Source organism: Haliotis rufescens, unplaced genomic scaffold, assembly GCF_023055435.1.
Source record: "Haliotis rufescens isolate VD_foot unplaced genomic scaffold, xgHalRufe1.0.p SCAF_9, whole genome shotgun sequence".
NCBI classification, from domain to species: domain Eukaryota; kingdom Metazoa; phylum Mollusca; class Gastropoda; order Lepetellida; family Haliotidae; genus Haliotis; species Haliotis rufescens.
In genome coordinates, this window is record NW_025964383.1 from 30527873 (window position 1) to 30555635 (window position 27763).

Consider the following 27763-nt stretch of genomic DNA (forward strand, 5'->3'; position numbering starts at 1 on the left):
AACAGCCTACAGATGTCATGTTGGAAAGATGGAATTTTCAGGGGACACACCTACCAAGGACTTGCAAATAGGAAACAAGAAAATACCACAAAACAATCCAAGGAATTCTTCCATCAAGATTTGCCACAATTCAGTTAGTTCAGGTGGCAAATTCTGGACACTTTGTCCTAGATTTGTCAACTTGGTCTCACATACAATAACCAGGTCCAAGCCTGAGAATACATCTATCTGGTCACGGGCCCTACATTCAGCACCGATGTGAGGAAGCTTCTCACCTCAATGTGGGTGACCCTGAAAGATGCTGATTTTCTGTGAGATGACCTTGTGGACTTGTGGACACACATGGACACTGTGGCCATGTAGTGGTCAAATGTGTGGCCATGTAGTGGTCAAATGTGTGGCCGTGTAGTGGTCATCTGTGTGGCCGTGTAGTGGTCAAATGTGTGGCCATGTAGTGGTCAAATGTGTGGCCATGTAGTGGTCAAATGTGTGGCCATGTAGTGGTCAAATGTGTGGCCATGTAGTGGTCAAATGTGTGGCCATGTAGTGGTCAAATGTGTGGCCGTGTAGTGGTCATCTGTGTGGCGTGTAGTGGTCAAATGTGTGGCCATGTAGTGGTCAAATGTGTGGCCATGTAGTGGTCAAATGTGTGGCCATGTAGTGGTCAAATGTGTGGCCATGTAGTGGTCAAATGTATGGCCATGTAGTGGTCAAATGTGTGGCCATGTAATGGTCATCTGTGTGGCCATGTAGTGGTCATCTGTGTGGCCATGTAGTGGTCATCTGTGTGGCCGTGTAGTGGTCATCTGTGTGGCCATGTAGTGGTCATCTGTGTGGCCGTGTAGTGGTCATCTGTGTGGCCATGTAGCATGTGTAGTGGTCATCTGTCTCTGTAGTCACTCAGTCAAAGAATGAGTGATACTGTACACCATGTACACTGACAGACATGGGTCTGCATGTTGGGGCTGGGACAAGTACAAATTTACTACCTTGGTACCCGACCCCCTATTACCTGACCCTACCTGGGTTCCCGATGTGTAGTTTTCAAGATGTCTGATTGGGAACATTTGTACTGGAGCCTTGGCTTGTGTTATTTAGATACATGTTTAAAATGATCTGATCATGCATACACTGAAGTTGAAAGAAAGAAATGCAAATATTAGCAAAGTGTAACCAAGCAGTTTCATTGCATTGTCATAAAACAATATATCATGTATCTAATAGGGCTGGGACGAGTCCAAATTTACTACCCGGGTACCCGACAACCTATTATCCGGCCCTACCCGGATACCCGCTATAGGTTTAAGAGTTGGATTTAAAATGTCCGAATGGGAATCGTTTTACCGCAGCCCTGGCAAAAACTATTAGATACATGATCATGTATACACTGCATTTGATAGACGCTTTATCCTTACTCGAACATATAAAAGTCAGAACGAATGCCTGCATTGTGAGAAACACATGTGAACATTATAGCTATACTATCTTGTAGTATAACCATTGAGTTTTATTGTTAATGTCATGTTATTGTAAACAGTATGTCACGTGACTATAACCACGGGTCCGGGTAGTCATGTGGGTACCCGGGTCCTACTCAGGACCCACCCGACCCGAGTATCCGAGTTGCCGGTCCCAGCCCTAGTATCTTACCACGGGTCCGGGTAGTCATGTGGGTACCCGGATCCTCCTCAGGACCCACCCAACTCGAGTATCCGAGTTGCCGGTCCCAGCCCTAGTATCTTACCATAGGTCCGGGTAGTCATGTGGGTACCTGGATCCTGCTCAGGACCCACCCAACTCGAGTATCCGAGTTGCCGGTCCCAGCCCTAGTATCTTACCATAGGTCCGGGTAGTCATGTGGGTACCCGGGTCCTACTCAGGACCTACCCGACCCGAGTATCCGAGTTGCCGGTCCCAGCCCTAGTATCTTACCATAGGTCCGGGTAGTCATGTGGGTACCCGGATCCTCCTCAGGACCCACCCAACTTGAGCACCCGAGTTACCCATCACAGACCTACTGTCCGTTACTATTAACCTTTATGTATCTGCGAGTGTACGACTGAATCTGAATTGATCATTGCTTGGAATAAGAATAGTCATTTCTCTCCTCTCACTTCCATGTAATATTGACTTGCTTGCCATGTCACCTCATCAATGTGATGAATTTCAACTAGCTTTATTTGTTCATTTGTAAACCTTGAAATGAGCAGTTTGTTAAATCGACAAACTATTGTTGCACTGGTAGAGTTTAAATTTGAATTTTCTTTAATGCCTTTTTGAAAACTGATATGAATGCACACACTTTACATCATCATCATTATCATCATCATCATCATCATCATCATCATGGCAACAACATGACCAATAACAACAATAGCAATAATTCAGTTACAAAGAACCAAAGACATGTTCTCCTTTGAGCAAAACACAGAAAAACAATATTCCTGGGATGTATTAATAATAAATAATATGGCAATTGTACAGAAATACAGTAGTTGTTATGAGAAACACACATGATAAAACACGTACTTTGGTTTGGTAAAATGGCAGCCTTTTTCATCTGGGACGTAATGAACAGTTATCTCCTGCAATGAAAAATAAATTATTTAGAAATGAGTTACGTTCTGAGAGCAGCGATAATCAAGTGCTGTTCCAGCATCGATGGCCCAGTGTGAGCAAGTTACCGTCAGTCACAGAGGGTGTTGGGCTCTTTTGTATTTTATTGAAACATCTTTGTGTTAAGAGAAAAAAGAAAAATGGATTTATTGTTTTATCAATATATTCGTGAATGATGACAGAATGTGTACATTGAATTTGGATTGATTTATCTCTCATGCTCTTTCTAAAAGCTGAATATTCTCTGTCAACCATTTACTACCTATGTTACCATGGTTACTAGACCCGTGAAGATCCAGGGTAGAATAGGTCTTCAGCAAGCTATGCTTGTGGGCTATGCTTGTCGTAAGAGGCGACTAGCGGGATCGGGTGGTCAAGCTCCCTGACTTTGTTGATGCATGCCATCGTATCCCAGGTGCGTGGATCGATGCTCGTGATGTCAATCACTGGATTGTCTGGTCCAGATTATTTACAGACCGCCGTCGTATAGCTGGAACATTGCTGAGTGCGGCGTTAAACAATAAACAAACAAAACATGTGTCACTAATTTATTAACATCAAACATTTTCTGAAACTCAGCAACTTTCTCTTGAATGATATAAGCTGTCACCTGTATTCAGCAACTGTTAAACATTTCCTTGACAATTCAAATCTTGTCTAGACCTATCAAACTGGGTTTTTTTACCTTTTAAACATTTCCTAGACCTTTCAAACATTTTGGGGGCCTATCAAGCCTTGTCAAGAGCTTTGATTAATGTCTTGACCTATCAACATGATCAAACATTTTCTAGACCTTCCTACGAGTATCAAACATTTTCCAGAACGATCAAACATTTCCTTCAGATGTCAAATCATTGAATTATTCATCTCCTTTTGCAGAAGGACCTTGAACAAGCAGAGAGGATGCGGGCTCACGGGGAACAGCTAATTCTAGATGACCACTATGCAGTGGACAGCATACGGCCGAAGTGCATCGAGCTGCAGAGAATGTGTCAGCAGTACAAGGACCTGCTACGTCGCAGACAGGAAATACTCAGCAAGTCACATGACCTGCAAGACAGACTCGATAAGGTAGGGCATTTGCTACCCTGCGTTGAGGGTTGTTGTTTAATGCTGCACACAACAGTATTTAAGTTATATGATGTCATCCTGTAAAAAATCAAGCGTGGACCAGGTAAACTAGTGATTTCCGAGTCTGATCACCTGGTCTATTCTGTTGTCTCTTACTACTAGCATAGGTGTGAAATTGGTCAAAGAAATTTCCTGAAATGAAGCATTGACATATAAAAGATGTTATTCTTTATGATAATGAACTAGTTTGAATAAGAAGTTTGCTGCCTCTATCATTGTATATACCAGTGCAATTGAAGACTAAAGGGAGATAACTCCAACTAATGCTTCACTCAGGTAACTGTACAACTCACATGGGTAACCTTAAGTTTGTTTGTTTGTTTGTTTGTTGTTTAACGCCCCACTCAGGAATATTCCAGCTATATGACGGCGGAATGTAATTAATCAAGTCCAATTAACCAGACAATCCAGTGATTGCCATCCACACAATTGGGATACGTTGACATGCATCAACCAAGTCAGCAAGCCTGACCACCCGATCCTGTTAGTCGCCTTTTACGACAAGCATAGTCGCCTTTTACGGCAAGCATGGGTTGCTGAAGACCTATTCTACCCCAAATCTCACAGATCCAAACCTCATGGAATAACTATATTCCAGTCTACATGAGACAATTTCATTTATAATCTATTTTCAAATGTGGAGGGATAAACAGTGACATTTCTATATTCTAGGCCAATAGGTGGTGCACAAAAGGGGTGGATCTTCTGGCCAGCCAGCCAATCGATCGCTGCCAAAACCAACAGGGGGCGGAGCAAGCCTTGCAGGATGTGGAGTCATTTCTGGCTACATCCAGGGAGCTGAAGCTCAACAATCCGCGAGAGTTTCGGCAGCTGTTCGAGAGCATGATGACACCAGAAACTCGGGTAAGTACTTGAACTGTTCGTTCAACTGGTTATAGTTTTAGGTGTAGAGAACACCTTCCTAGGCTAGATAGATCCGTGTTGTAATAGAGGAAAAACAAATTTGAGATTTTTCCGATATTTTTGTAGGGATGGGATGGAATTGAGGTGGGGGGTTTTAAGAACAGTTTCTGCATTTTCTGATGACTTGTGTGATTACACTTTCAATGTATTCAGTTTTGGTAACAGAAATTCTAGGGTTCTGAAGAAAGCATGTCCTTTTTAATTCTTAGAAGTAAAAATTCAATACGAAATAAGAAACTACTACAACCTTACTAAATGTGCAGCGATTATTGAGTGTGACATTGGCCTATTCTATAAATTTTGGTCAACATGCCATCATCTATTTAGATGATTATTCAGCTATGTACTGGAATGTCACATTTTATCAAATAAATGTAAAATGATTGAAAAAATAAAAAATTATAAAAAAAATTCAATACAAGGAGTTAGTCTGTGTTCTGTAGTCCCATGTCCCAAAGGTAGGTGTGATTAGTGTCCATCAGTAAGGATAAGATATATGGATATAGACGTAGTGTCAATGTGTTAAATGTTTGATTGAAATTTGAATTAGCAAGGTTAGTTGCTCGAATTCAAAGAGACAGCCAAATGGCCTAGTGTTCCTTTAAGATTAGTTGTCATGATGGCTTTTCGAGAGGTTTTTCATGAGTAATTGTGTTCCTTTCACCAAGACGCTTCTACTGATACGGACCTCCTGGTTTGTATGGAACATGGTACAGACATTTTTCACTGGTTTTCCTTCCGTACTGATACAAGGATTAGCTTGATTAATGCATGATAGCCATTGAGTGAATCAGAGATATGGATCATCCGCAGTCTGGTGCCAAGATATTGTAAAATGAATGGGAGTGTGTGCTGCAATCTGATTGGTTGAAAAAGGTTTTTAGATGGGACTGGATCCTAATAGTTTTCTTCATGGATCCGGAAACGGTCATATGCGCCGGACATGTCCGATTGGGAATCTCAAATGTCCGGTTTAAGATATTGTTTACCGGACATTTTAATTTTTCTGTCCGGACATTTTTAAAAACAACGGGGTCCAAATAATTGATGAGCTTTATCGCATCCCTTCAGAGAATTCAGGTGAATAAACAGGTATAACAAATTTGGTCAATAAAAGTATAAAATTGGATATAAGACATGACTAGACATGATGATTTACCATTGAAAATGTATTTCCTGCTCTCGAAGGCATTGCTTTATATGCAGAGATTTAGATTACTGTGTGTATTTTCTCATAAACTAAACCGAAAATGGCAATCAGCTGTGCACACGTTTCCTCCCAATCTACAGGTGATTCAGTTAAAACCTACCCAATGATACAACTTCAAAGAATTTTGATGCAATGGTTAGAAGAAATTGTATCTGAAATTATTATTTTGTCAAGAATAATATTATGTGTTATTTTAGTTGCAGATCCCACAACAAATACTTAAAATAATAAGAACCATAAGCGTAGCACTTTGGTACAGATGGTATGCAGGATATTTTTTTACGTTTGGAATGATTTTGACCAGTCACCGTAGGGACTTTTCTGGACTTTTCACTGCATTTGGATGCTTCTTTAATATGTATCTTATTTTTTCTCAATTTGGAGTAATTGATTTGATATTAATGAGCTTGCAACATGGGAAATTTAAACAAACTTCAAAGATTATACGAATACCTACAAACGAACACAGACATACGGTGGAGTAGCCAAGTTGTTAAAGTGTTTGCTAGTCACACCAAAGACATTTCGAATCACCATATGGGTACATTGTGTGAAGCCCATTTCTGGTGTTTCCTGCCATGATATTGCTGGAATATTGCAGCGTAGAGCCTTACTAACTACTCGGAAATGAATAGCATTCATGAGTGATAATAACCATGATACCGATCCTGGGTTAGAATAGGTCCTATCAATACTTGTGGCGTCATGGATCAAGTGGTCAAGTGACATGCGTGTCATACCACAAAAGCGTAGGAAGTGATCCCTTTATCAATCACTGGCTTGTCTGGTCCACACTCCATTTTGCACAGGCCACTTTCATACAGCTGAATATTGCAGAGTATGTCATTTAACAACAAATTAACAAACACAACAAAGCAATGTATGAATGGATTAGAGGATTTGATAAAGGACTTACAATTGAATTCTTTTGTTTGTGTTCATGTGATTGAAAATTTTCATCAGAAGTTTTTAACAGAATCATAAGAACTGAGGATGATTAAATAAATGACCAAATGGATGAATATGTAAATGAGTGAGTGAAGGGTTGAGTGACCAATTGCTTGCAACCATTTCTACAGTTGTGCAGCTATTTGCGACAGTCTGCACGTTCGCATGTTGTTGTAGCATGCCACCAGACTTGGTCCTGTGATTAGTCAGATATCTTTCGTAAATATTTTATACATATTTCATGACAACTAATTTGAGATATGGACTAAGTGTTACGTCAATCTTCATCATTCAATGGAATAACTTGATCAATTAATGAGTAATTCTGTTTCAAGAGCATGTGAAACTTTCCCAGAGAGGTCAGTTTTATAAATAATTTGTTTGGGTTTTTTTTACGTTTACTATTTTTTGTCAAGTCAAAGTCATTTCTTTTGTCTCACATGGTATTTTAAATATCAATATTCATTTGGTATTTGAAGTTGTAAATGTAAAGTATGTCATAATTGGGTTTTTTTTAAATTGAGGGTAGAAAGAATGAAGCCAAGGCTTGTCAGAGACAAATCAGCAGGGTTTATACATTTTGGTGAATATTAAAAGATTAGCAGTTTTCTATTCAGTATGAGTATGACTGGAATAAGTTATATTGTATGCTGAATAATTGTTGTCTTGTGTGTAGTACCAAGATCACAAGTTACCAAGAGAATGCAGTTAAATATTTACAACAGTGGTAGTATGACTTGTAAAATATGCAATTTAATTGATGAGACAAACGTGATATTTGGAAAATATTCCGACAATGTGCTGTTTTGTTGACGACAAGCTTATATATGCATGGATGAGGTAAACAACCGTTACAGTGACAAGTACATGAGTTTGTTGTTGGTTAAAATTAGACACAGTAGTTAAATTGAGACAATATTCATCCATGAAATGTCGACATTTTGTTTTTTGTATCTTTAGCAAAGTTTACGAGTAAAAAGTTAATAATCAATTTTAATATTACGCCTGATGATATTTGTCATAGAAAACAATTCAAACGAAGTGAAATTTACATTTATTAACTTTGTTTAAAAAAAATGTGCAGTTGTCAATATCAGGCGGTTGTGTATTACATGTTGTGATAAAATGTACACTTGTCTGTTTCAGGAGGTTTCGTATGATATGAAGTGAAATTTATGTTTGTGAATTTTGTTTTCCCTAAAACGTACATTTGTCAATTTCAGGCCGTTGTGCAGCAGGTCCTGAAACGAATGGAGGATGTGCAAGGAATGTGTCAAAAGAGGAAGGAATCTCTATGCAAGATGGCCGCCCGACAATCCAGACCGATTCAGCCTGTGCACCCCGAGCCCACCCCAAGCCCTGCCTCAACATCGTCACACCAGGTGTCGCCACTCCGTCTCGACACAACAGACTATGATCCCCATCTGAAGCGAAGAGTCTCAGGGGATAGTGCAAAGAGGAGTCCATTGTCCCTGGAGAAATCGGCTCGGGTGAGAGGACAGTTGTTGTTGTAGTTTCGACATAGACAAGCCAGATATTGCATCAACATTATTTTATTCCATCACAATTAAAAGGGGATGGAATCAGAATATCCCCAAATCATGAGTTGTTCAGGTCAAAATGGAGCAGCCATGAGTTGTCTCCCTTTACCTGCTACAATTTGTATGGATGGGACTTGGCTCAGATCTGTGAAACGTTTTTAAACTTGGGTTTGGCATTAAGTCACTTGTATAAAGTCATCATGTGGAGTGATGTCGCCGATTACATTCTTACTTTGTAGAAGTTAACTCTCATGTCATGTGAACAAGATATGTTCGAATTACAGCGCTGACATATACATAATAGAAGCATTTGCAAAGAATCTTACAACACTACTGCAAAGGACTTTGAGTTAGTGGGTTGAATCTTGCTGCTCCTCTGAACAGTACTTCGGTGTATTCACAGCATAAAAACTTAATGTTTGAAGACAGCTGATGTGGCATGACATACCAGTTGGTGAAACTCAGGTGGTGCTGGCGTACAACGCACCATAATTGGGGCAAATTTGGGATTGGACGACCAGCTGATCCTGACCTTCCTAAGGGTGACAACTCTGAAGAGGTGGTGTCGTCATGGCACAGAACCTGGAAGTTAGAAACAGATGTATGTAATGTGAGGAGAAATCAGTGATTGGAACCTATGACCAGATGATCCTGACACAGCTAAGGGAGGCAACTCTGTAATCATGGCACAGAACCTGGAAATGTGAACAAATGTATATAATTTGAGGAGAAATTTGTGATTGGAACTCATGACCAGATGATCCTGACACAGCTTAGGGAGGCAACTCTGTAATCATGGCACAGAACCTGGAAATGTGAACATATGTATATAATTTGAGGAGAAATTTGTGATTGGAACTCATGACCAGATGATCCTGACGCAGATACAGGAGGCAACTCTTTAATCATGGCACAGAACCTGGAAATGTAAACAGATTTATATAATTTGAGGAGAAATTTGTGTGATTGGAACTTATGACCAGATGATCCTGACGCAGATACAGGAGGCAACTCTTTAATCATGGCACAGAACCTGGAAATGTAAACAGATTTATATAATTTGAGGAGAAATTTGTGATTGGAACTCATGACCAGATGATCCTGACGCAGATACAGGAGGCAACTCTTTAATCATGGCACAGAACCTGGAAATGTAAACAGATTTATATAATTTGAGGAGAAATTTGTGATTGGAACTCATGACCAGATGATCCTGACGCAGATACAGGAGGCAACTCTTTAATCATGGCACAGAACCTGGAAATGTAAACAGATTTATAATAATTTGAGGAGAAATTTGTGTGATTGGAACTCATTACCAGATGATCCTGACGCAGATACGGGAGGCAACTCTTTAATCTTGGCTCAGAACCTGGAAGTGTGAACAAATGTAAATAATTTGAGGAACCAATGACCAGATGATCCTGACACGGCAATGGGAGGCAATTCAGAAGAGGTTGTTTAATCATGGCACAAAACCTGGTTCTGAGAATGCTACAGGATGTTAAGATGGACTTTGAAATAGAGGAATACTGAACAGACATTTGTCAGTGCTCTGTAGCAATTCCTTGAAAATGCAACTGAAAAATTTCAGCGTTGTAAGTAATTGACACACACGTTGAAAATGTTTCAAAACATTCGACAGTGTTAAGATTATCATTGAACATAGCTGCAATGCAAAAAGGTAGAAATTATATATTACAGCGTGTTAATATGTTATATACTTTCATATTTGACCTTCCTTCAAGAAATATGAAATTTGTAGATCTGTAGGAAGCTGAACAATTTTGTTTTATTTATTTTGATTTTTTATAATTTGTTTGGTACTAAATTATTGTTATGAAGTAGTGAACCTTACCATTTTACACTATGTGTCTTGCTTGTATATTGAGAACAGACATGATACAATCACTGTGTCATGAATTGTTACAAATCACCATTTTGTTGTTTGAGTTTGATTTTGACTGATTTGGAAGCCAACCATTTATACATTTCCATCAAATAAACCATCAAAAGATCTACAACTTGTGCTTTTTGTTGCAAACAAGCAAAGGGAGATAACTCCAAAAATATATCTTGCTGGAGAATCCAGAGGTTAAAAAATAAGCTACAGCGTGACACCTTAGTTACCCTCATCTTCATACCATCGCCGCCACCAGTGTGCAAGCAGCCATTACAAGAATCTTGAAACTTTTCTCCCTAGCCCAAAATATCTTGACACTCGTATTTTTGCATGTGTCTTTGGGAATGTCATTCTAGTGAATTGGGAAAAGTACTAACTTGCTATTTCCCAGATTAATTTACGTTTGCTTGTTTCTTAAAATCAGATTGTTTTGAGATTGCAGATTAATGGTAAGCACCTAGCTTCCATAATCACTGCATAAAGTTGAAACAAAATAGAAATTCAAATTGACAAAATAACTTAACTAGAGAGGAGTATTCAGCCCATTTCTGGTGTCCCCCGTCATGATATTGCTTGAATATTGCTAAAAGTGGCGTAAAACCATACTCACTCACTCACTTATTTGGGATAACACCAGCTTTATATGAAACTTGATAACACCAGCTATATCTGAATGAGATAACACTGGTTATGCCTGATGTGTGATAACACTAGCTATGTATTATTTGGGATAATACCAGCAATATATGAAGTTGGATAACACCAGCTGTATCTGAAGTAGGATAACACCATCTGTATCTGAAGTGGAATAACACTAACTGCATCTGAAGTGGGATAACATCAGCTGTATCTGAAGTGGGATAATGCCAGCTGTATCCAAAGTGGGATAACAGCATCTGTATCTGAAGTGGGATAACACCTGCTGTATCTGAAGTGGGATAACGCCAGCTGTATCTGAAGTGGGATAACACCTGCTGTATCTGAAGTGGGATAACGCCAGCTGTATCTGAAGTGGGATAACGCCAGCTGTATCTGAAGTGGGATAACACCTGCTGTATCTGAAGTGGGATAACGCCAGCTGTATCTGAAGTGGGATAACACCAGCTGTATATGAAGTGGGATAACACCTGCTGTATCTGAAGTGGGATAACACCAGCTGTATATGAAGTGGGATAACACCTGCTGTATCTGAAGTGGGATAACACCAGCTGTATCTGAAGTGGGATAACACCAGCTGTATCTGAAGTGGGATAACACCAGCTGTATCTGAATTCGGATAACACCAGCTGGATCTGAAGTGGGATGTATGAGCATTATAAATGTTCTCCCTATATATATGTTCTTTTTGAATCAATATACCTGAAGTTTTGTTCTGTGGGTTCACGGGGAAAAGGAAAATCCACAGGACAAAAACTCCTGGTACATTGAAGCCATCAGATCAAATATTCAGGGGGAACATGTGTTTGGTTGACAGTTATTTCTACAACAGCAGCAGGTTGACAATTCTGTGTTAATTGTAGAATTTGGTTGATAATTCTGTGTTTATTGTAGAATTGGGTTGACAATTCTGTGTTTATTGTAGAATTGGGTTGACAATTCTGTGTTAATTGTAGGATTTGGTTGACAATTCTGTGTTTATTTAGAATTGGATTGACAGTTCTGTGTTAACTGTAGAATTGGGTTGACAATTCTGTGTTTATGGTAAAATTGGGATGACAGTTCTTTGTTTATTGTAGAATTGGGTTAACAAATCTGTGTCTATTGCAGCATCGTGTTGACAAGAGTGAGATCCAGCACCCTGCACATCTGAGTTTGTCTGGTGACCGTAGCAACGCCAGCAGTGTCAGCAGTAGCAGCTTGACGGTGTCGGACATGTCGACAACAGACTCGCACAACCAGCGCAGCTCCTACTCCTCCATGTCTGTTTCATCGCTGTCAGAAATAGACACGTTACAGGCAAAACAAAGGTCAGCAATACAATGCAGTATTTTAAACATATTTTCATTCAGAGTTACTATTTTGTAGTTATCTTTATTGATTATTGATTTAAAAAATCCTTGTTTCTCACTGCTGATTGTCCAAAAGTAGTCCCATCCAAAGTTTTTGAAAAATGTTTGCATTTTAAATTATGTTGTGATTCCACATTTTATTCCATTAGGAAGTTCACTTTTTGATGTTACCCTTCTCGATGACCAGCAACAAAAATGGCCACACAACCATACTCTCTATATCATTGTTTTCATTTGGCACATGGTGATTACAGTTTGGACTTGTTCGGAAATTTAAATAAAAAGTTAATAAACTTTCAATGTACCTACCCTTTTTTTTATTATGAGATGAGAAATAAATTATGTGACTTTATATTAGTGATGTTTTAACAAAAGGATATTTTTATGCATAGGTAAATATATTTATTAAAATATTGGTTATTTACTATAGTTCAGCTATTATAATGTGGATGGTACTAGTGTTTTGATGAAGGGTTCATGCATGGATACTGAAATATTTAATCTTGTCACCTCAACAGCATCTGGAAATGAGTAATTAATTATTTAAAAATATAATTGGAAAGCATATGTTTTTTCAGCAATGGTGTCGTAAATAAGGGGAGATAATTCTAGTCAAATATATAATGATATCTGGATATGTGTGTATTTATGTTGCACACACAAGTTGATGATGATGGTTTTGTTTGCTTCAAATATTTTTTCTTTTATTAACTTACAGGCATGTAATGAATGAACTTATCGAGACAGAAAACACGTATGTTGGAGAGCTTCGAGAAATTTTAAAGGTAAGTACTTGTAGTTAATTCACTGTGAAATGCCCTGATAACTGGTCCTACATTTGCATTTTATTGGTCCTACTTATACTTACTAATGGGGATCTATGGCTGTACACATTTAATGTAGAGAGTTGTCACCCTTTGCATGACAGGATCTGCTGACAGTGGGTTCCAGTCCCAGATTCAATCTGGTTATGAATAGCTGAGTACACAATACCTGTGCATGTTGCTTTTGCCAAGGTGGTAAATGTCTAAGAATTATGTCATCAATCCCAATTGCGTGGATCGATGCTCATGATGTCAGTCACTGGATTGTCTGTTCCAGACTCGATTATTTACAGACCGCCGTCATATAGTTGAAATATTGCTGAGTGCGGCGTTAAACAACAAAGAACAACAACAACAACAAAAGAACTTGTCAAGCCGACAACCTGGGTACAATTTCATTTCGTGCATGTAACCAAAGTTGTGATTGTACTAGATTCCAATGTATCCCAGATACTTCTGCCCATCGATTCTTTTCATTTTGTTCATCTTCCATTATTGTGAAACATGTAATTAGTGATTATCTGATTGTTTTTAGGGTTATTATGAAGAAATGGACAGTCGGACAATGCAGCATTTAATACCGGCAGAGTTGGTGGGCAACAGACATATTCTGTTTGGAAACCTTGAACAGATATGCAAGTTTCATCAAGAGTAAGCATTATTTACTTATTACATTTTGTTGAAGTTAAGATATTCCTCCTCGGTTTGGGTTGTAAATGTAAACCCCAAGCTTGAGGATTTACATTTCCAACCAAAACTGAAGAGGAGTGTTTAACTCACTTATGAACCATCTATATTCAAGAAATTACCAGTAAGAACAAAAAATCATTGTGATACTGTATATAGTAAAACAATACAGTAGTTGCGCTATAAAACAAATTCAATGACAGCTGGGGAAATACCATGTGCAGTTTGCAGACAACTGAAGTCATGACATGTAAGATTGAACACCCTTCGTCACCTGCCCTGGTGACTCAGTGGGAATACAGAGGGTTATGATACCGAACTTGACATTCGAGGTTGCAGTTTCGATTCACATCATGGAATTCTCATGTAAAGAAATCGTGACTTTTAACCAATAAAAAAACATGTCATTGTTTTTGTTGCAGACATTTCTTGAAAGAGTTAACAGATTGTCGAGAGGAACCAGCCAAGATGGGAAAGTGTTTTGTAAATAGGGTAAGTTGACATAAATCAACCATGTGTATGAGTTAAGTGCTAAAACCATCATCAGGGTGTAAATTAACTGTTCAATATTTTGAACAAGAGGAATCCTTACATTTATCAGTATTGCCAGCATATATGAATGTAATTTTTGTAAATTATTGTTAATTTTGTAAATGAGCTGTTGTTATATTTACCACTAAAGATTCTAAAAGTGATCCATATTACCAGCTAAGATGAGGATGTATTTTTGTGAAATAATGGAATGATTAAAGGTGTGTAGTGACCGACTTTGTTTGTAAGCTTTAAGTTAAAATTTACCTCACAATTTCATGTTTGGGTTTTAGTTCTGAATGAATTTTTGAAGGGTTTGAAATTCCTTGTATTTTGGTGCTGATGACACGGCTAATATTATATTGCATGGTCAAAATAACCACACATTTCTTGAAGGGCACACTTCGAAGTTGTTTTCTGAAAAATAGTACATTATGGTAAATGAATGTCCCTTCACACAAATATACGTGACAGACACATGGGAAATGATGAGCATGCATGTGAACATTAGTAGTGCATGATTAAATTTAATTTCACAATTATTTTTGAGTATGCAGTAATGAAAATGAAAAAAAAGGTTTTCAATCTCAATCTCAGTCTGAAAGGGGACAAGGCAGACTTTCAAAATTACAACAAAGGGACATTCAACAAGACAGATGATTGCTTAAGGCTATTCTTTCCTACATTATTTTGAAGTAAGACAAGTTCTATGGATGAACAACTTCTTTATTACAATTAGCGCGACGCTTCGGTGTAGATCCTGACACCTTCATCAAGCAAGTGATGCTTGCTTGATAAAGGTGTTAGGATCTACACCGAAATGTCGCACTAATAGTAATAAAGAAGTTGTTCATCCATAACATTTGTCTTACTTCATCACACCAACTTCTAAATGCCACTTAAAGAAGTTGTTTTGGCACACAATAGATCCAAAGGGCACAGCTACATCTTTATGGGTGCCCAGTGGCACACGTGAAAAACAAATATAAATCTCTCCCTTGTTTGTTTCACAGAAAGAAGAATTTCAAATGTACAGCATTTACTGTCAGAACAAGCCCAAGTCTGAGAATCTCCGAATCAAGATTGGGGACGGCAACTCATTCTTCAAGGTGAGCTACAGAACATGGACTGGAACTTGAACTTTCTCAAATGGGGATCAGGTGTCAACAATGGCCGTTTAGGGGCTGGATTGATGATGTGATATTTTACATATAAAACCGCCTGCTGTGATGCTGCTGCTGATGATGATGATCATGATGTTGTTGATCATTGATGATCATCATCAATCATGAATTGGGCAATTGTGTTTAGACCATATACCACCATCATGATTCCATTATCAAGCAATTAATGGGTACCAAGTAGGAAGCCATCGCGGGGGATTGAAAATTCTGTGCATATCAGTTGCAGCAATACTCTCCCCAGGGAGATGAGGAAGGACTTTTGACTGTTGTGAATCTTGTTTTGTTGTATGATCTGGCATCAGTCAACAGGGTTTGCGTGACATGATTGTAATCTCTGAATGTTTATTGTGTTTTCTTATTGTGTGTTGACATGTCATGCAGACTGAATGTATCTTTTTCTACAACAGGAGTGTCAGAGGCGCCTAGGTCACAAGCTTCCATTGGGGGCCTACCTCTTGAAACCCATTCAAAGAATCACTAAATATCAGCTACTCATTAAGGTATGTTCAATTTGTCCTCTTTATTTGAAAACACTTTTAGTCAGTGACTAAACTTTGTATATGTTTTTTCGGCAGCTCATATAAATAATATTGTGATGTAGCATATTTAAAGTAGGAAAAGATAATAATCAATATCAACGCAACAAGAAGTGAGAAGTAAGTGATGGGCAATGTATGCTTAACAATGTTTGACTTGACTCAAACCAATTTGATTGAAGTTATTCAACACCCGATTAGTCCTACTGAAGATATGCAGAGCTTGGGAGTGGGGATTGACACCAAGCTCAGAAGCATAGCTTTTGTTGATAGATACAGAAGTAAGTTCTGATTGTGTGTTGCAGGAGATGCTGAGATTTACAGGAGAGAATCAGGAGTTAGAGTCCCAACTACAGGGCGCCCTGGACACCGTCCTGAGCGTGCTCCGATACCTCAACGACAGCATGCATCAGGTGTCCATCGTCGGCTTCTCGGTAGGCAGACTTACTGATCTAATGTTCTCTTGAAGTTTAGTGATATATGCAGATTACATCAGAAAGCATGCTAATGATCTGTTATTGCATTTAGTCTCAGAAATGAAAATAATTTGAGATATATTTTTGGGGAAACTGTCTTTTAGATATTATAGAATAGAGACCAGCAAAGTAAAGAAATCTAGACTTGACAAAGTATTGTATACTTGCTTGGGAACTTTCGAAAAACTTTCCCCTTTGACACACTTGAGGGGCGGTTGGGTAGCCTTGTGGTTAAAGAGTTCGCTCTTCAAACTGAAGGCCCAGGTTCAATTCCCTACATTGGTACAATAGGTGTAGCCTATTTCTGGTGTTCCATGCCAAGATATTGCTGAAGTGGTGTAAAACCATATTCACTCACTGACTCACCCGAAGGAGGTCACTGACACACAGACAGACATGTGTTCAGGTGCAGAGAATGGCATGATGGTAGCTAGACTGCATCGTGATGTTTTGAAACTTCACATCCCAGACTATGCACAGCTGTACAGATTTTCTAAGATTAATGAGAAAATTTTATCTCTTTCAGAAACTGCATTTCTTTTAAAATAGAAAGTCTTTATCAATTCAACATTATTTTATGTATCACAATACAAATGTTAACATTGCTCTTGTGTCAGGAAACTTCAGTAACTCTCATTTAACCATTTCAGGAGAATTTGTCAGAACAAGGGAGACTAATCATGCATGGCAGTTTTAGTGTATGGACAGAACACAAGAAAGACAAGATCAAAGATTTGCGGTTCAAACCCATGCACAGACACTTGTTTTTGTATGAAAGAGCATTAATATTGTGTAAGAAAAGAGAGGAAAACCACAGTGCAGATGATGCAGTGTACAGCTTTAAGAAAAAATTGAAGGTAATTTAAAAAAAATGAATTTCCAAAGAAAATACCAGCTCTTTAAAATGTATTTGCAGTAGATCTTTACAAAGAGAAAAAGCACTTGAAGAAGACATGATAGACTATGCAGTTTGATATTGAGGAAAACAAAATTATTATTGAAACAATTATTGTTAACATTACTTAACTATATTTCAAGAAATGGTATATTTCAAACGAATGTCTAAGTGACTGATTTGCCAATAATGGCACTAGAATGCTGCCTTCTGTTATTCTGGATTTATGGTTTGGAAATTGGGTGTTTGTATTTTGATAGGAATAAGAAAATATTAATGACAAATTTTATTTGCATCTTCGTAATTCAGAAGGATCACAATAAAACAATCAGGATGTATACTGAATGTTTATCAATGTTCCGGAAATAATATGGCGAGCACAATATTTCCCACTTTTTCACGATGTTTTCTCTCTGTAGTTATCACAAGTGGGTCTGACCGAGAACATCAAGGGAGACAAAAAGAAGTTTGAACTGTGGCTTCGAGGTCGGGAGGAGGTGTACATCATTCAGGTCAGTGAAAGACGACCAGTCAGACAAGTCCCTCAGACATATATTTGCCTGGTATTCACACCCATCTGTGTGGGCCAGGATTTGAAAACATGACAAGATGAATTAACCAAAACATGGAATGGAGAAAGTGGGTGTCGTGAAAAGATCGGGACTAGTAGCCATGTTTAAGAATTCATTGAAAAGCTGAGAATTTTAATGAAACCTGTGGTGGAAAACGTTTGTAATGTATTGTTTGTAAATATTTGTAATGGAGTGTCCTTGTACACTCTTGAAAAGGTTGTTATCAATAGGGGTCTATATGTACACTGAAATCTACTTTTAGATTTTTGTGCCATCTTAATTTTCATCAAAGAATAAGTAAGTTCTGCATCACATTAAGATGACATGATATTTTTTTAATATTGCTCTTAGCGGAGTTTCTCCATCACTCACCATTGTACATTATCTGTGTTCCAGGCCCCTACGATGGATGTGAAGGACACATGGATCAAGGAAGTGAAGAAAGTCTTGCTGAATCAGTTTGATCAGATTAAAAGTAAGTTTAGCAAATAAATATTTCCCAAAATAGCAAAACTATTTCCATAATTATTAGAAGTTTCTACTTGAAGCAGAATCCATCCTACACTTAAATCTCATTAAAATAAGATCGAAGTTCTCGCTACCGCTAAACAAACATCTGAGGACATCCCATTCTGGGTCACATCAGACCAGCTTGCGCGAACTTTGACTGACCAATGGAATGACCAATCAGAAGGCAGCTTTCTCGTGCTTTACGGCACTAATTTCAAATTGGCGTCTACGCTTCGCAACATATTTTGACAAATTCTCGATTACAAATTTGAAACCTAAACAAAAGAACATTCTGGAATGGCTAATAGGTGGTCTAGATTGTATGGATTCAGTAGTTAAACCCGTAACTATCGTTCGGAATACCCCGTGTTGAAGTTTTCGAGGTTGTATGATTAGAAATCACATTCCGACTGTCACTTTCATGATCTGGTAAGCAACGCTCTGATTGGTCGGATGAAAGGTCGTTCTGACGTGACCCCTAATGGGATGTCTTCAGAACTTTGTTCAGCTGTAGCAAGAACTAAGGTCTGATTTTAATGAGATAATCCTACGATTCCAGTCGTTTTTTTATGAGTCACTTTCAAATGGTTATGATACCAGGGTGCCGTTGTACAAAGGGATCTTAGCGCTGAGGTGATCATAACTCCCATACCTCAACATAGATTTACAACAGTCATAGCGCTAAGGTTGTTTTGAACAATGGCACCCAGGTGTTTGCAAAATTGTGCGAGTATGCTGACCCACCGGTTTCACCCATCACAAACACATGCAAGGGCAAGTCCATTGTTCACCTAAAATAAACATTGACACGAGAAATGACTGAAACGCTGTTCCAAGTGGCACTTGTGAATAAATATTCTGTATATTTTCAGCACATCATTCTCACCATCAGAAATCTCAGGAAGATCTATCAAGTCACCGGCGACACCCTTCAGACACTCCACACAGGTACAAAAGTGAATCCTCCCTATCTTCACTGCCATGTCAAATACAGACAAACCATGCAAGGAGCATCATGCAGTAAAACATTTTTTTGTCCATGCAAAATTAACATATTCTTTCAGATTGTATAACAGGTTTATAAGGAATATTTTTACCAATTTCTTTAGTCTCGACAACTGGAAATCTCAACAATCATTCAACAACAACCCTACAGTGCCAATTGGTCTTGGGATGGTGTCTCCAATAGAGTCCCCAACAAGTCCCCCCGACTTTGTGGAGGATGATGGTGGCTGGTCAAGTGGGGAGTTTTCTAACTCAGATGAGGATGAATACATCCCCAAAATTGAGGTAGGTTGTTTGAATGTGCTGCCCGTGGGGATTCCAGGTTAGAATTGGAGTCAAATGAGGTTAATGGACTTCATGGACCGGGTTGTCAGGCTTGGTGACGTTTTGATAGCATGTCAGTGTGCATCTTCCTGAGGCAAGGGAGTTAACTGACTATAAAAGTCCAGTTTCCACCCTACGCGGATTCATACAGTTTGCACATCGGTTTTTCGAATCATACATCAATGAACCGACAAAAAATACACAGTCAATCCTTAAGTAACCAAATAAACAGTTCTGTACACTCAACCTGGGAAAGGGCCTCCCAACATAAATGTATTCCTTGATGAGTAAAATACTGGAATACAGTATTGGACTACCGTTGGACTTGGAATATTTAAGGATTATTTTTTAAAAAAATGGAAATATAAACGAAATGTGTGGCAAACTTTATGATGACACGGACGGTGCCTGAGAACCAAGTCCATTATTGTTTATAGCCTAATAGGCAGTAAATCCTCAAAGTGATGAAAATGTTATGTATTTGTTCACAGCCTTCGTACCGCGAGCACTTTGTGTCCCTGGGGGACTACTTCCCAGTGGATCAGAATGAGCTGGGTCTACATGAGGGGGACCTGGTGGAGGTCCTGAGGGTGGGGACCAATGGATGGTGGTATGCCAAGCACCTGACATCATACCTGGAGGGGTGGGTCCCGTCAACGTACCTTGAGACAACACGACGTGCGCTGCCGTCAGATTCAAGCACAGGTTAGTATGAGCCAATAGCCTGTAAAGAAAAGTAATGGACAATTCAGATGATCAGATGATCAATCATGTCAGCAGCATGGCATTTATCATCTTCCCGAGGCAAGAGAGTTAACTGACTTTAAAAGTCCAGTTTCCACCCTTGCCGAACTTGGCTGGAATTACTGGGCTCGATCGTAGAGCCACCACTGGCTATTACGAGTTATGTTCTTTCTATGCCTCTCCAATTGACCAATCAGATTCAACATCTCATATCACTTGCATTTGTTTCAAACAAAACGGTGGCGCCCAGTCAAGACGATCTGATCGATAATCAAAATCTATATTGTGATAAAACGAGTCTTACATCGCGAAGTGCATCAAATCACATGAACCTTGATTAAAAACATGAAAAGATTCAGAAAATATCTGTTGACAACGAGTTAGCGGTGCACATGCTTTGCAAATCCTGCAGTGGACCAAAATCTGCATGACACTTTACGAACCAGATTTCGATTTCGGTGCGCGATTTTAATTGGACTATGCATAGACTCGTTAGTCCAGCCAAAATGTAACTCCATAATACCAGCCTAGTTCGGCAAGGGTGGAAACTGGACTTTTATAGTCAGTTAACTCACTTGCCTCGGGAAGATGGGCATTCATGATAATAGTACCCCTCCTGACTCCCCTTGAATGGCAGCTGTGACTCGCAGGAGGGTATGTGGCATCTCCAAGAAAGTCAAACGAATTCTGACTGTTTACTCCTTGCCTACATTTTAATGAGTTGTATATTACCCTTGATCTTGAAGTACAGAACCAGTCTACTACTGTTATGTGTTGGATTAGTGTATTTCGAGACATCAGTGTTCAATAGAATTGTAAAGTTTCCTTGTTAAAAGGATTACTGTTAAGGGTAGGGTCGTGAAAAATAATCTCATCAAACCATCCTTTGATTGTGCTTGTTGGAATTCTTGCTGTGATTGTTAGGGTTGTGAAAAATAATCTCATCAAACCAACCATCTGATGGTGCTTGTTGGAATTCTTGCTGTGATTGTTAGGGTTGTGAAAAATAATCTCATCAAACCAACCTTCTGATGGTTTTTGTTGATATTCTTGCTTTGTTTGTCAGGGTTGTGAAAATTGTACCATATGTACCTGCTATAATTCCTTCTTTCGTTGCTTGGTGTAAGGAGATTTTTAAGTTGACGCTCAAGTTTGTTTAAGAGTTTGAAGTTTTGGAACAGCGTTTCTTTGTATTACTGGTCAACAGCTGATGTGCTTCCTGGCATCGGTCACCCACTGAGTTACGTCTCACATCACACAAGGGAGATAATGCTTGTTAGCCTCATTGCTGTGTTATTATACTACTCAGCACCACATTTCAAATATATCAATTGTCATTTGAGGAAAACACAGGCTTTCTCGTCGTGTTTGTCGTTGTAGTTCAAGGTAATGTATTTTCCTGTGCAGAGTTCGGTCCCTAAGTCATGCCAGGATTCTCCAATTGTGGTTTTGAATCCTACATTCCCTCTTCTTATGGTACTTAGCCTGTCAGCACCATACCTGGGTTTGGTCAAAGATGTAAACATCTAAGACCTACATACCTTTCCTGCCAAATTAAGCTGAAATTGTGCGAAATTACTGCAACTCTGTTCAGAGTAGTGTAAAACCAAACTCACTCATTCACTCATTGTTATGCTTTCATCATTTTTTTATCAGGATAATATTTTTTATGTTTAAATTTGTAATGAGTCTTTGTGCAGTTTTTGCTTATACAACCACCATTTTCTTAGATTTGGTCAATTCATCAAAATTTCTTTTAACCTTTATGTTGTTTTGTGACTGGCTGATCATAGCATTTTATCAATACAGTAATTAAAGTATTGAGCAACTGTGACACTGAATTATGAAAATAATTAATTACCTTCAAGGTGATGAGGAATATTCCAGAAAAATGAGTCAGACATAATCTAACATGATATTTAATATTTCAAATCATGTTTTAATATATAAAAAAGTAGTGATCCCAGAAATTACTGAAATTATCAACATAAAATTCAAATATGTTTATTTCCAATTTTTTGCTAAGAATATATCTTAGGTCTTTCTTGTTTTACAATCTTAACACTGTCAAGAAATGTCTTTAAAACTGCTGATTCTACAGTTTTAATTTTTCTTCATAATCATTTATACATAATTATCATCATATTAAGCGTCAGTAAGTCGTGGACCACATTCATACAAACTGTGACATTTCTTTTGACCAGGGTGGGCACCTTAACAGGTAAGTTCATCATCAGGAGAAGATGACCAATAAACTCTCAGCTAGTGTGCTACTAACCATGGATACTGTAGACATCTTACAAGGTTCATATACATGGTTCTGCATCTCTGTTGTATGCACTGTGCCCTGAACTTGCATTCATACATTCTTTCATATTTGTTTTTCAGATTGTGTGCTATATTCCAGTTTGAAATATGATAATGTTTCATGTGAGATGAGATCAATATTTGTCTGAAATGAAATTTTTAAAAATAGACAAAATAATTTAAATATTATATTTGTGTTTGTCCACAAAATTGAAGTTTGGAAGATGTTAAGTGATCGGCCTTGTGAAAAGGGGATATATTAAACTGATTTATTTTGACCTTTTTTCATAAAAAATAAGTCAAACACTGTTATGACAAAGTTGAAGGGACCTACGTCAAATTCCAGTAATCAAAGGTTTGACACAACCGAAATAGATGACTAATGTATGACCAAGCTTCAACAACTGTAAGTTTGACACATCAAAGTGTCCCTCCCACACTGGTGTTTGACTGAAGTGAAGCGGAAAAAAGAAAAGAATATATGTATTTTAGATGGAAATGTTTTGAATATTTTTGCATCTCACTGATTCATTGGTGATATTTTGACATGTTTTTTACTAACAAAATATGTATAATCAAATAGCTGTTATCATGGTTATATGAATGCATGCTGTAGAACCTGATTGACATGTACAGTAGTGTGTATATTAACTACTAGATGTATGTAGATAGATATAACACTGGGAGGCGGAGCTAGTGCTTTGTTCAATACTAACAGAATGGGATATGTTTCGCTGATTGACAGCTGCCAATCAAAAGCATGAGTGCTATTGATGTCAATGTTTGTGATTAAGAAGATGTAAAATTATGTGCTATTTTATTAGCTGATGTTTTGGTCCAAAGAATTCTTTGCTTTGTTGATGGCATTCCGCTCGTCTACTATATGGCAAAATGGCTCTATGGCTACAAAGTAAGATTGGCTTTTATAAAACATACTATTACCTTAACATTACTATTTCCAAAAGTCCAGAAAATGTGATTATTTTACCAGAGATTCACAAAAAGAAAATGTTATCCAAAATATTCATAATCATATTATTATGGTCATGTATGACTCTCTAAATTGTGTCATGATGCTCAAAATAATATACAGCCATGAAGAATCAAGTTTTTTTAAGCAAGGTGAAATCATGTTATTAAATGTCAGTGCCAGATAATGGCCTGGATCTTGATTATCCAAGACTTAATCATGTCATGATTATCATGATTATCCTACAAAACAGATTCCTTTGTACGTAAAAGTCAAAATAGCAGTGAAAATTTTATGAATGGATCACCGGAAATCAGTGATGACACCAGGTTTTTTGCAAAAAGGGTAAGACATTTATCAGTATCAAGGAATGCTTAATAATAAATTTTCTCTTACGATCATATTCAGTCGAAAAAACCCTCCGGATAGTCACAAGATCATCAGTGGAGGAGACACTGACTACCTTCATTATATGTCAATGTCTCGGTAGGAATTTATAATACCGTATTCGACGTAATAAGTGCCCCGCTCTAATAAGCGCCCACAGCGATATTTGCTATATATTGGCTCGTGAACAACCCAATTAGCACCCCTTCCGATTGATCAATGTACACAAGATGTATTTATTCGAGTATAATAAGCACTCGTGTGTTATATGCACCTTTAATTATGGGCAATTAAATTCTTGAAAAATATATCTGTCGTACATAAACATTTCAGGCTGTCAGCATAAACCACGAAATTTATCTTTCAACAGTTTTTTTTCACCAAAATAATATTCTAATAAGAGCCCCCTATTTCTAATTTTGAGAGCGCCCTGGGCGTTTATAACGTTGAATACGGTAGGTGCCCAGCAAGAGAAGCGACCAGTTGGATCGGGTGGTCAGACTCTGTGACTTGGTGGATGACTTGTCATCATACCCTGATACTGATCACTTGATCGTCTGGTCCAGACTCAATTTTCTACAGACTGCCATCTTGTAGCTGGAATATTGCTGAGGGTTGCAAAAAACAAAGTGACAAATAATATGTCAGTGACCACAGCACTGAAAGATATTTGAAACATATGTGTGTTTTTCTACAACCTTTTATAAACTCTGTTAAATGAGGTCATTCAGAAATGGACTAAATACTAGAAGAAAAAATATCCAAACATTCAAACGGAAAAAGTGTTTTATCATTGTATCAATTGTTGTAAATTTCAGTTTGTGTGTTTTGCACAATGTATTTTCATTATTCTTTTGCATAATGATATCAATAATATAACAATAATAAGTTAATGCATGGTCTGTTGTGTTTCAGATATTAACCTAGATATCAATGTTCTTATGGTATTTCCTTGTTGTCTTGTGGACAGCCTCGATAAATATGTAGGTTTTTTTTAATATTGATATTGTTATGAGGAATATATGCCCAGTGGGGTTTATAATTGACTATTAGAAGGATACGTGATGAATAAATTAAGAAAAATGCTGTCGTAACATCTTCTGCTTGAATCTGACTGCATTGTTATAAATTGTGTCTTCTAATATTTCTAAGATCTTCTTCTTTACGCTTTACTATATTCTTCATTCATTGCCTCAGAACTCACCATGACCATTTTTTGGTGCAAAACTTATAGCTTGTTGTTGAGCTCATCTGGCCAGTGGACCACATGAGCTTGAACTATCGGGATTCGTCCGTCATTGACCAGGTCGAAACCCAACATCAGATTTCAAGGAGTACATACATTTCAGTGCCACACTCCAATTACGGGGCATTTATCATATTGACTACTACTCTCTGTTTTCATTACAATTTGCCATAAGCTTAATTGGAACACAATCATCATGTTTATCTACAAAAGACCATAAAATGGTTTCAGCAGATTTAATTTTCATTTCTTTGCGATATGACATCACAGGACCCAGATCAACCAATCAAATCATTACCTCGCTAGTGAATCAGGTCACCAGTTGTTATATTTGAGGTGCGATTCATTTTTTAAATGAGTTTAATGCAAGAAATAACAGAAGAGATGAATGTCAAACACTTTCCATTTTTGTACTTTTAAAGTTTATTGCCTTTAACAGCATGAATGTCTTGTGGTCTTAATATTGCCACCATTTTGACAATGTGGGTTACTTCCCTTGCCTTGTGATTGCACAGTGTATGGTGATTTGAGTGTGATAATAACATACTTTATCTCACCTTACATTAAAATGCTAGCTTCTGATTGGTTAAGGAGTGGGCAATTATTTTCCATGTAGTCCACTCATGTTCCTGCTGAGAAATCAATCGGAACATATCTTATGTAACTTGCTTATCTTGCATAATAAGTATCTTTGAGCTAAAATAAACCAATGTTTATCTTTATGCATTGGGTAAAGGGAAGTAACTTGGTTCGTTTGCATCGTCTGCTAGCTGTCAAAATGGCTGAATCAAGGCCTTTTTCTCGGTGAAACTTTGGACATGTATTCCAGGTCTGTAGGAACGAATGTCATTGAGATAAATTTGTTGTCTACCGGGGTGTATAGTGTGATGTACCCTGTATGTGAGCCTATGTACCCCAAGCCTTCAGGCTCACACACAGGGTACACAACACCATATGCCCCTCGACATCGGTTGACAACTTATATTGTAATTTGAAGGTATCGCTGAAATCACAAGGTAAAGGTGCCAACGAAGACTTATGTCTCTTTAAGTAAGTGTTTGTTCATCACGCCGAAGACCCGGGTTCGAATCCCAACATGGGTACAATGTGTGAAGCCCATTTCTGGTGTCCCCTGCCGTGATATTGCTTGAATATTGCTAAAAGCGGCGTAAAACCAAACTCACTCACACACTCTTTAAGTAAGAGTTACCATTCTTTCACACATGTCAAATAAATATCTTTTAATCGGCATGCAACATTGACATTTGCTTACCACTTGAAATCTGGTTCTGAGTAGGGACCTGTTGACTGCAAACTTTTCATGTTTCAAACATCATCTCCAGAACTGCCTGATAATTTTAGTTGGAATTTTTTGTGTTTTTATATGTACTGTACCAGGCAATAATTTTTTTCCTTTTTGTTAAAAAAACCCCCCAAAACATGAAAAATTAAAACAATATCTATTGGTCTTCTCTCCAAAAGTTGGAACTTCCTGTGAATTGTCGTAGCCAGAAGTATTGTCAGGTTTGTCCAGTGTGTCAGTATAGGCTGTCAGCTTTGGCCATGATAGATAAATATATATGTATTATGTTGCAAAGGAAAAAGAATGTTTTTGACTTACCATATTTGACGTAATAAGCGCCCAGGCCGCTCTCAAAATTTGAAAATAGGGGGCGCTTATTAGAATATTATTTTGGTTGAAAAGATAGATTTCGTGGTTTATGCTGACAGCCTGAAATGTTTATGTATGACCGATATATTTTTCAAGAATTTAATTGCCCTTGATTAAGGGTGCATTTAACACACCAGAGCGTATCATACGCGAAAAAATAAGTCTTGTGTACACTGATCAATCGAAAGGGGTGTCAACTGGGATTGTTCACTAGCCAATGTATTAGCAAATATCGCCGTAGGCGCTTATTAGAGTTGGGCTCTTATTACGTCGAATACGGTGTTAAAAATTCGACTGACCTCTAATATTCTTCAGGTGATCCTTACCTTAATAAAGATTTTGTTATTTGCAGTAATCCAAACTGAGCTCTATTTGTAACAAAATGAAATATTAATTATTTCTAAAGAAATCTATGAATAGTCTGTGTCAAGTTTGTTCTGATTGTCTCTGTCCAAAGTTTAGCTTCCGTGGCAACTATTTGTCCATATAAACAGATAGGTTGATGACATTTGGTGTTTAGGCTGTAGTGCATGCTAGCCGCGAATAGCTGGAATATTTGCTGATGCGGCTTAAAGCAACATTTACCCACTCACTCACTGTAGTGCATGTTG

General features: G+C 38.0%; 1 protein-coding gene across 5 annotated transcripts in view; it reads left to right on the plus strand.

Moving 5' to 3' along the window:
- LOC124118575 (guanine nucleotide exchange factor DBS-like) overlaps positions 1-27763 on the plus strand; it is a 150497-nt gene that overhangs the window by 119118 nt on the left and 3616 nt on the right. For 4 of the 5 annotated variants that reach the window (XM_046480758.2, XM_046480760.2, XM_046480759.2 and 1 more), the window contains exons 10-25: positions 3496-3687; positions 4420-4611; positions 8053-8319; positions 12041-12240; positions 13001-13067; positions 13642-13757; positions 14216-14285; positions 15338-15433; positions 15916-16008; positions 16350-16478; positions 17171-17377; positions 17835-17927; positions 18384-18462; positions 19370-19445; positions 19607-19787; positions 20318-20531. In XM_046480758.2, the coding sequence (XP_046336714.1) occupies positions 3496-3687; positions 4420-4611; positions 8053-8319; positions 12041-12240; positions 13001-13067; positions 13642-13757; positions 14216-14285; positions 15338-15433; positions 15916-16008; positions 16350-16478; positions 17171-17377; positions 17835-17927; positions 18384-18462; positions 19370-19445; positions 19607-19787; positions 20318-20531 (2272 nt within the window). Of the gene's footprint in view, positions 1-3495; positions 3688-4419; positions 4612-8052; positions 8320-12040; positions 12241-13000; positions 13068-13641; positions 13758-14215; positions 14286-15337; positions 15434-15915; positions 16009-16349; positions 16479-17170; positions 17378-17834; positions 17928-18383; positions 18463-19369; positions 19446-19606; positions 19788-20317; positions 20532-22774; positions 22792-27763 lie in introns of all 5 variants that reach the window. The other variant, XM_046480757.2, reaches the window with a different exon arrangement.